The sequence below is a fragment of the Primulina eburnea genome, chromosome 16 (assembly GCF_022965805.1).
Source record: "Primulina eburnea isolate SZY01 chromosome 16, ASM2296580v1, whole genome shotgun sequence".
NCBI classification, from domain to species: domain Eukaryota; kingdom Viridiplantae; phylum Streptophyta; class Magnoliopsida; order Lamiales; family Gesneriaceae; genus Primulina; species Primulina eburnea.
Genome location: NC_133116.1, coordinates 14,964,720 through 14,975,108, shown reverse-complemented (window position 1 = coordinate 14,975,108; position 10,389 = coordinate 14,964,720). Strand labels below are relative to the sequence as shown.

Here is a 10,389-nt window from a genome sequence, read left to right as displayed (position 1 = left end):
AGAGGACAATACAAACTCTTGAGGACATGCTGAAAGAATATACTCTAGACTTCAGTGGTAATTGTAGCGAACATCTGTCTTTAATCGAGTTCGGATACAATAATAGTTATCACAATAGTATTGGAATGGCACCGTACGAAGATCTGTATGGACGAAAGTGTTGACCACCACTATATTGGGATGAAGTATGGGAAAAAGCAATGGTTGGACCCGAACTGATCCAAGAAACAATAGATAAAGTTTTTATGATCAAAGAAAGACTTAAAACTGCACAAGATCGACAGAAACGCTGGGCTGACCTGAAAAGAAAACCCGTGGAATTTGAAGTGGACGAAAAAGCATATGTGAAAGTGTCACCCATGAAGGGTGTGATGTGGTTCAATAAAACTGGGAAATTGAATTCTAGATACGTCGGACATTTTGAAATCCTAGAGAAAGTGGGAACACCTGCTTATAGAATAGCACTTCCACCTAATATGTCAAGAATCCAAAATGTTTTCCACGTATCACAGCTAAGGAAATATATTTCCAATCCAAGCCATATTCTGGAGGCTGGACCACTTCTGGTTGAGGGCAAGCTAAATGAAGAGCTGAAGTACGAAGAAATTCGAATCCGAATTGTGGGTAACAAAAAACAAGTACTGAGACGACGAACAAGGGTCCAATCAAACCGAAAAGAAGCTACTTGGGAGTTGAAAGAAAAGATGCGAGAACAATATCCTTATCTCTTTGAAGATCGGGTATAGCCAAGTTTCGAGGATGAAACTCCTCATAAGGTGAGAAGGATGTGAAGACCCAAAGAATTAACACACAAAGCCATTAATTAAAAACACAATCGAGCCATGAATTCAAAGAGGAATTTGAAGAGCCACAATGCCATGAATTAAAAACACATTCAAGCCATGAATTCAATGAGGAATTTGAAGAGTCATAACAAAATGTTAATGGTGTTTAAGACCATTAAGAAGGCCATAAACATGGTTGTAATGGTAGCCTTTTCACCTTCCTTCCATGAGCCTATAAATAGTGGCCAAAGGGTAGGAGAAATCACACCTTCCAGAGCATTTCAGCAACTCATTCTTGTCCATTTTTGAAGCACCGCAGTAGCAGAATTCTTGTCCGATACGACGCAGTCCAGCAGCTTTTGTTTTCGAATTTTAGTTGTCTTTCCCTCAAATCTTTGAAGATTATCATCAAGTAAGTGGATTTTTGCTATAATTTTATTTACACTTGCATTTCATAAGTGTACTATTTGATATATATTGACATACTTGTTCTTCGTAAGTGTGTCCACATTTTCTTAAAAATAAATTATGTATGTTCTTGAAATTCGATCTATATGACATATTCGTTTCTATTTGTTACGAAAATCCTTGAACAATTTGTTTTTGAAATTAGTTATAATATTGAAAGCGTGTTTGAAATATTTGAAATACACTATAATTATCCGAATTAGAAATGGCAAGGAAATTCCGATATTTGATATGTTTTGTTTAAGACCCTAATGTGGTGGGATATTGTAACGTACCGTACTTTACACTACTTAAAATTTGCGAAAAAATAAAAATTTTCTTAAATATAAAATAAACTTTCGAATTTGCATTAAAATTTCTTGTTCGTCTAAAAACATTTGCCATCACTCAAGTTTGCCAACCATCTAAAAGTATTTGCGATAAAAGATCACCATAGAAATTTTGCTAACGAAAATACTTGTTTTAGAACTTTGTAAACAAACATAAAATCAGAATATTTGAAACCTTCATAAATTCTTAAAAACATTGCGTTCCTCGGGTTTAGCCTCCCGCTCAGTCCAAGCCAGCTCACTGGTCCTCACCCCTCGTCTCCTCAAATGCATTCTCACCTGCATCAACCAAGTCTAGTGAGTCTAAAAACTCAACATGTATAAAATGGAGGTATCAAGTAATACATAATAAAATCACATTCAACTTTAAAATATGACGTACATACTGAAATTTGAACTTGCTTATAAAAACTTGAACTTATGTACATACATAAATGTGTCATAACGTGAAAATTTTCTCAAACATGTTTGCATACTTGAACATACTTGAACATACATAACTTCATAGTTTTTGCGTAGAGGCATGTTTTAAAGCAAGTGACCCAGACATAAATACGCCTGATCAGACTAAACCACAGTAATGGGCTGACAGGGAAGATCCACTACCACATACATGAGATCCCCGTTCAGTCTTTAACGGGGTGGAATGGTCCCTGGTCATGCTTTACCTCTTTCCAATCCTGATCTAGACCCGTTCATGCCTTAACGGGGTGGATTGGTCCCTGGTCATGCTTTACCGCTTTCCAATCCGATACATAAATTGGTCACAAGACATTTAGCATAGATTGGTCCCTGGTCATGCTTTACCGCTTTCCAATCCGATACATATATTGGTCACAAGACATTTAGCATACTTCAAAAACTTGAAATTATTTTCATTGCACGTCGAACATACTTACTTGGCGTTAAGGGATTCGTTGGATCTTACTTGGGGACACTGCTGCACATACTAACATGAGTTCAAACACTTATCTTTCATAGCTTATACATAGGTATTCGAGCTCGCCACTGAAGTAAATAAATAGCTTATGACATTCTAAATCACTCGGGACTTGACCTCGTTTAATCATCGTACTAAACTATGACATAGAGCCCCAAAACAAATCCTATATTTTATATTCATACCCACAAAACAAATCCTATACTTTATATTCATATTTAAATTTTTTTATTTATTTTAAAAAATGGGGTACACGTACCCCGTGTAGGGTCCGGGTGAAGGTCCGGGTAGGCACTGGAATTTTGAATTTCAAATGAAAAAGGACCGGGAAGCGGTCTGGGTAGCCTCTGGACATGGAAACTCACGAAAAGTTTCTATCTTATTCAATCACTCTCTCAATCCAAGCTTAAGGACCATGAACCAACACCTCGGGACTCATCTTAGGATGCTATTACATTGATTCAAACCCATACAAACACCCCGAACGTCCCCAAGCATCGACAAGCAACTTCATACAACAATAACCCGTAATTTGACATCGTTTCGTTTCCTACGACTTCTATTACATCCTAAGCCAATCCTGACCCAAACGAACCACCAAATAACACCTAAATATCTCCCATAACATATCCAAATGCAGTAGCACAAGCCCGGCGATGCCCAGCAAAGCCTGCAACAAATAACTTCAAGAACATGTCAAGAACACATTTCATAAAAGTCGCAGTTTGAGCGGTCCCACAAAAACGATCATAACTCACTCATTTCTTATCCAAATATTTCGAATTTATTGCCAAATCGAAGGTATCAAAAATTTATACGCTCCACGTGTTGAAAATTTCCCAGAAACTTGATCGAAAAATCACAGTAATTCAAATGACAGCAAATTACGAGTTTTAGATCTACAAACGTTTCAAAAATCGATCCAACAAATTTCTGCTCAAACTTTGCACATCACACATAGATTTTTACGCATAATAAACAACACAACGCATAATATGATGAGATCGACGCGGGAAAAATATAATATACATGCCTTTTGATATAAAAAACTCATGATACAGCGATACCGAAGCGGGAACGGAACGAAGCTTGATCCGGGACGAAAGTGGCCTAATTTTCTTGCAACAAAACTCACGAAAAATTGCTGGAGAAATAAAAGGAGAGGGGCGGCTATTCTTGCTTCAAGGAACCCTAGTTTTTTTCTCTAAAAAATATGAAAATCTGAATTGATATATGTGTGTGTGTTGTGTGTGTTAAAACATGTATGTGTGTGTGTGTGTCTCGGTGTGTGTGTGTGTGTTTAGTCAAGTTAGGGGATTAAAATATCGCTTAATTAAAAATTAATTCCTAATTAAAAGTTAATTAAACGCTAACTAAAAGTTAATTAAAAATTAACCCCTAATTAAAAGTTAATTAAATCATGAAAAATTGTATTTAAGATCAAATGATTATTAAAAGCCTAAGTTTTTAATTTGGGAATTTTATATTAAGGTTGTGTTTAATTCGGGATTAAAACGTATTAATACGTCACATTTAAAGATGAATTTAAAAGCCCTCGATTTAAGATAAATAAAAATATGAGAAAATTCATGTAAGCTTAAATAATTATTTGGGACATGTTAGAGTCAAGAAATCAAGAAAAAAGTCAAAAACGTAAAATGTCAAGTCCAGGGGTAAAACGATCTTTTTATACCAAAAATTAGTAAACGTCATGGCAGTGCTCTAAATGGTATTTTTATGATATTATGGTGATTTTTAAATGTTTATGAAATGTTCATGATTAAATTATGATTTCTTATTGTTTATGGGATTTTTATGAATTAATGAAGATATTTAAAAGACATGTTGCATGCTTGGTTTCAAAAACAAGAAAATGTTATGTTACGCATGATTTTTTTTAAGTGATGTGAATGTAAACGTTGAAGGAAGTGAAGTAATTGTGACTAATTCAAAAATGTTAGAGATTTCGTGAGGGTGACGGTCCCAGTGGGAGCTCGACGATCGTATTTCAACATTTCGAATATGTGGTAACGGTATGTGGTAACAGTATGAGGTAACGGTAAGAATGAGAATATCGTGAGGGGAAAAGGCCCCAGAGTGAACCATTTATGGTAAAAGACCCCAGAGGGAACCCCGACGATCATATTTCTGTTCGAAAGAGGATAGGCCAAGGCTCAGTTGACCGGTGAGATTGTCGCTGATGTCCCCGCCGTCCAGTACTGTGGTTTCATGAAGATGGATCCATCGATTTTTGAGGTTTATGTCATGTTGAGGAAAGTCACAATTAACGATCTGAATTCAACAAAGGAAAAATAAAATGAAAAGGAAAATGTTTATGATCATGTTAAATGTTTTATGTCATGTTGAGGAAAAAGGAAAAATGTTAAAGTTTATGTTTGCATGTCATGAAGAAGTTATTTTTACGTAAAAGTATTTTCACTATTGCATATGATTTTATACGTATTATTTGTTATAAAGATTATGGTGTGTTGAGTCTTTAGACTCACTAGGTGTGATGGATGCAGGTGAGGTTGAAGGAGGTCTTGACGGAAGATTTGACAGGGCTGAAGGCGCACCCAACCCGAGGACCAGCGCTTCTACTTTTCCGCATTTATGATTATGATTTATGATTTACGTTAAAGATTTTAAGACCATTTATTTATGCTTTTTGAGAGATTTTTGAGAGGTTTAGTATGGGCTATACTTTTCAAAATTATTGTTTTTTAGGTTTAGTAAAACGGTTGACGATTTCATTTTATGACTATTGCACTTGATTTTTAAAATACTAGTTGGTTGGTGTTTTATTTTAAATGGTAAAATATTTTATAAAAAAATTTTCATGAGGTTTATGTGTATGGCCGAAAATTGAGTGTTTTAAAAAAAAAATTCTAGTTCTTTTAAAGCAATAAAAAGGGGAGACATTTCAGTTAGTATCAGAGTAAAGGTCCTGTAAAGGGTTGTGCCACTATCAGCGCCAGAAAGATCAATCGTCAAGTCTCAAGTTGTAAGTTTTTACATGGTTTATATGATTTTATGATGTTACCTGCATAAGTACATGACTTATATGTTTACATCTCATGTTTAATAGCTTTATGGTAATGTATGTTTTATATGCTTTAGAATTTTTATACGTGATACGATATGAAATAAGAAATTATTTGATTTCTATGCATGTTGGCTTCGTGGTAGAATTGGATTATGTTGATTTTTGGGTTTTAGTAGTGACGTTCTACTGTTTGGGTCATAAGCTAATCGTGAAGATTATGAATGTTTTGGGACACGTAGATTTTCTAAGAAATATTTATGATTTGTTGTTACTAGTCGAATTAATTTTTGGGAATTACTCATAAGTAATAATTATTCGAGGATTGCAACGACTTTGAGAATATAAAAATGTTTAAATTGAGATTTTAAGTTTTGATGAAAGGTAAGATTATTTATAGAAATTGATTTTGGGAAAATAAGCTTAAAATTTTTGAAATTATGTTATGAGAAACCAGTAGAAGGAAATTAAGTATGCCAAGAACTTATGGGTTAATCGTAAGATTTTTGAAATTAAGGACTAATTAAGATAATTTTTGAGGAAATTAAGAATTAGTTTTGCAATTATTAAGGAATTTGGAGACTAATTTAACAATAAACGATAGTTGAATGGGTTAAATAATAAGAATTTTCGATGATTTAGACTTTTAAGAATATTTACAACCTTGGGATATCTTGGGTTATAAGGTTATAAGGAATTTTAATCAAGGGTTTTTAAGGATGAATCAATATTAGGATTGAAATCTAAGAGTTAGCGGATGTGTTTGGGGTTTTAAGATTGAAATTTGATAAGTTGACAAACATTTTGGGTATAAAAAAAGAAAGGTAATATAAGATAAGTATGGTCATCCATCTTTTATTATTGGGAATTGTAAGAAATGTTGAAATCCGAGGTTATAATAGTAATAACACTAAGTCATCATGGGTCTTTTTAAGTTGCGATTTGCAATCGATGATTTCGAAGGAAAAATTTAATTGGGATCAAGGAGACGTAAAAACATTTTAGAATTTAAGTTTTATCAAAGTTGCGCAGCGGAAGCGTGAATTTTTGGGATACTAAAACTAAGTCTAAACTTTGGGTTATCATGGATAAGCGAATTTCGTCCTCGAAATTCAATCTAAGGGGGAAAGATTGTAACGTCCCAACAATTTAAAGGTCCACGCGAACTACATACATGTAATTATTAAACTGTTTTGTATTTTAATTAAATATTTTAATTCTATTTAATTTATTATGTGGTGCATACTGATATGTTTAAATTATATTTTCTACATGGTTGCATTAAAATGTAATTTTTAAAGGTTATTCGAGTTGCAATCGAGGAACGGTGACCGAAGGCTGAAAATCGTAAAATGTTTTTATGAAATAATTGTTTAAAACAAGGTTGATGGTTTTTCATATTTTTCAAAATAAGGGGTTTGAGGTGATTTTATACGACGGGACGTAAAATTTTATCGGTATTGGTTTTCAATAAAAATGCGAGCGTTTTGGCAACCCGGCTAATAAATTCACAAATTTATTTAAACAAAAACCTTGTTGATATTTTATTAAAACCTAATTAAGACTAACGGGCTTAATTTAAAGGATTAATAGGCCTAAAGCCTTGTTAGTAACTTAATTAGTATAAAATATAAATTAAACACCCCAAAACCTACTTGAAGGCACGCCTCTTTTTCAGAAAATTCTCCCCAAAAACTTTCAACCACACGGCACTCACACCACACGTAGAAAGCAAGAGGAAAAGATGGAATTTTGCAAGGAAAAGTCTAGCCAAGGTCTTGCTCTGTTCTTCGCAAATCGTCGACGAATAATCGTGCGTTAAATACGCAAAGGCACGCCATACTTCTTTCTTTTCTCATCTTTCACACCATAGTATTTTATTTAATTGAATTTTGCAAGAAAAATAAGTGACTTTTTATTAGATTCCTAGAAACACAACCCAAGAACTGCACAACATGATAGAATAGAGTTGGAACCATAGGAATTATACGGAACAAAAACCTTAAGTTTGTTTGTGTGCTTGTTGAGGTTCATGGCTCGTTTCATTGCAAGGGGGCTTGGGGTTGGGCCAGGTCTCGAGGGGGGGCTCGTGCTGGACGTGGTTCAGGGTCAGGAAGGGGCCTAGCATGGCTAGGACCCCTGGTGCACAGCTTTGGAGGAGTCCCATGCAGCAGGGACTCCTCGCACGAGCAGGATTCTGAGTTGCTGATATAAGTGGCTCGTCCAGGGGCTTGGGGGCTGGGCTAGGTTAGGTCCTTAGGGTCATAATAGGGTGCACGATGGTCTAGTCAGGGGATGGGGCAGCTCGGGTTGCTGCTAGCTCGAGAGGAACGTGAGAAGCAAGGGAGCACCATAAACACACGTAAGTTGCTGTCATGTAGTCCAGTGGTTTGCTACTGGGTTCAGCGGCTGGGCTATGTCTGGGTATGGTCTTAGCGTGGTCCAGGGAAGGTTAGGCTCGTGTGGGCTTGGTGGTGGCTCGGCTGAGAGAGTCCTAGTTGGGTTAGGAGTCCTAGACATACAAGGAAGCACACACACAACACATGCAAGTTTTTGGCCAAGTTTCAGAAGTTTTTTCTGCAGGCCAAGGCTCATTTTTTGGGCTGGGCTTGCACAGTAGGGTCCCTAGATGGGTTGGCTAAGTTTTGGCTCAAGGTCTCTCGGGCGTGGCTCGGGTAAATTAGGAGATGGCTCGGTGTGTTCAATAAGATGTCAAAAACGAAAATAATAAAGCTAAAACTGAATCCATGGGTCCACGGGTGTGGATCATGACTTGCAAGGGTAGAATAAATCATAAAAAGATTGTGTTAAAAATTTGGGATCAAAATAACGAGTTTTGGATTTATTCGGGATTTAATCGCCGCACGAAACCCTAATTAACGAATTAATTGAAAAGCCTAGTTTTAAGCTTTATAAAATCATGAAAAATTGTATTTATGATCAAATAATTATTAAAAGCCTAATTTTTTAATTTGACAATTTTATATTAAGGTTTGGTTTAATTCGTGAATAAAACGTATTAATATGTGACATTTAAAGATTAATTTAAAAGCCCTCGATTTATGCTAAATAAAAATATGAGAAAATTCTTGTAAGCTTAAATAATTATTTGGGACATGTTAGAGTCAAGAAATCAAGAAAAAAGTCAAAAACGCAAAATAGCAAGTCCAGGGGTAAAACGGTCTTTTTACACAAAAAATTTGTAAACGTCATGGCAGTGATCTAAATGCTATTTTTATGATATTATGGTGATATTTAAATGTTTATGATTAAATTATGATTTTTAAATTTCTATGGGATTTTTATGAATTAAAGAAGACATTTAAAAGACATGTTGCATGCTTGGTTTTCCTCTTGCTTTCTACATGTGGTGTGAGTGTCGTGTGGTTGAAAGTTTTTGGGGAGAGTTTTCTGAAAAAGAGGCGTGCCTTCAAATAGGTTTTGGGGTGTTTAAATATATTTTATACTAATTAAGTTACTAAGAAGGCTTTAGGCCTATTAAGCCACTAAATTAAACCCATTAGTCTTAATTAGGTTTTAATAAAATATCAACAAGGTTTTTGTTTAAATAAATCTGTGAATTTATTAGCCTGGTTGCCAAAACGCTCGTATTTTTATTGAAAACCAACACCGATAATTTTACGTCCCGAGTATAAAATAACCTCAAAACCCCTTATTTTCAAAAATATGAAAAACCATCAACCTTGTTTTAAACAATTAAAAACAATTATTTCATAAAAAATTTTTACGTTTTTTCAGCCATCGGTCTCCGTTCCTCGATCGCAACTCGAATAACCTTTAAAAATTACATTTTAATGCAACCATGTAGAAAATATAATTTAAACATATCAATATGCACCACATAATTAATTAATACAATTAAAACATTTAATTAAAATACAAAAGAGTTTAATAATTGCAAGCATGTGGTTCGCGTGGACCTTTAAATTTTCGGGACGTTACAAAAAGTTAGTTAAAAACTAACTAAAATACTAACTCCTCACAAAATATTATCATCTTAAAAATTGAAATAAAATACACAATAGGTACACCTTTTAAAATTCTGAAATTTTAGAATCACCTAATAACCAAATTAGGCTTTTAAATGCTACAACTAAATAAATTATTTAAAATGTCCCATCCTTAACTTAAAATAAAATACCATATTTTAAAATTGCCAAAATCTTCACCGGTCTCTTTTCCTCGATCACGCATCGAATAATCGCCTGAAACATGAAAATCGAGACATAATTTAACGTGCATCACATAAACAATAAAATAATGCAATTTAAATAAATAATGACCACTAAAATAATTTTAAACTTAAATAAATGATTTAACAATTATATAAATGAATGGGATTTACGTGTACTTATTTTGGGCTCTACAGTTTCTCACTCACTTATATAAATTTCGTCCTCGAAATTTAATCTTACCAAACAACTTCGGGTATCGATTCCTTATGTCTGCTTCTGTGGGGACCCGGACGCTAATCAAGTTCTTAATCATCATTGGGACTAATTAATCAATTATAAAAGAGGGTCTAAATTTTTTTTTAAAAAATGCTGAACGTAGTGAATCAAACTCATATACATATCAGTATGAAATACAATACAAGTCCTGTACTGCATGCATTCAACTTAACTAAGGTTTAACAACTAATGTCAAGTGTTCCAACCCTATTATACATCATAATCCAAGTCCGGAGCCACCACTCTAATCACGATCTCTCCTCATCTCCTGGACCCTGATCCTGTCCCATCTGTTGTCATGTACACATACAGACAAGACAACAGCCGGATAACTCCGGTGAGAATAAATCCC

General features: G+C 34.5%; 1 protein-coding gene across 1 annotated transcript; it reads left to right on the top strand.

The window, feature by feature from the left end:
• The first annotated feature begins 200 nt into the window (after positions 1-200).
• Positions 201-746, top strand: LOC140816068 (uncharacterized). The gene has a single exon (XM_073175135.1). It carries the CDS (start codon positions 201-203, stop codon positions 744-746), a length of 546 nt encoding a protein of 181 aa, XP_073031236.1.
• Positions 747-10,389: the final 9,643 nt, after the last annotated feature.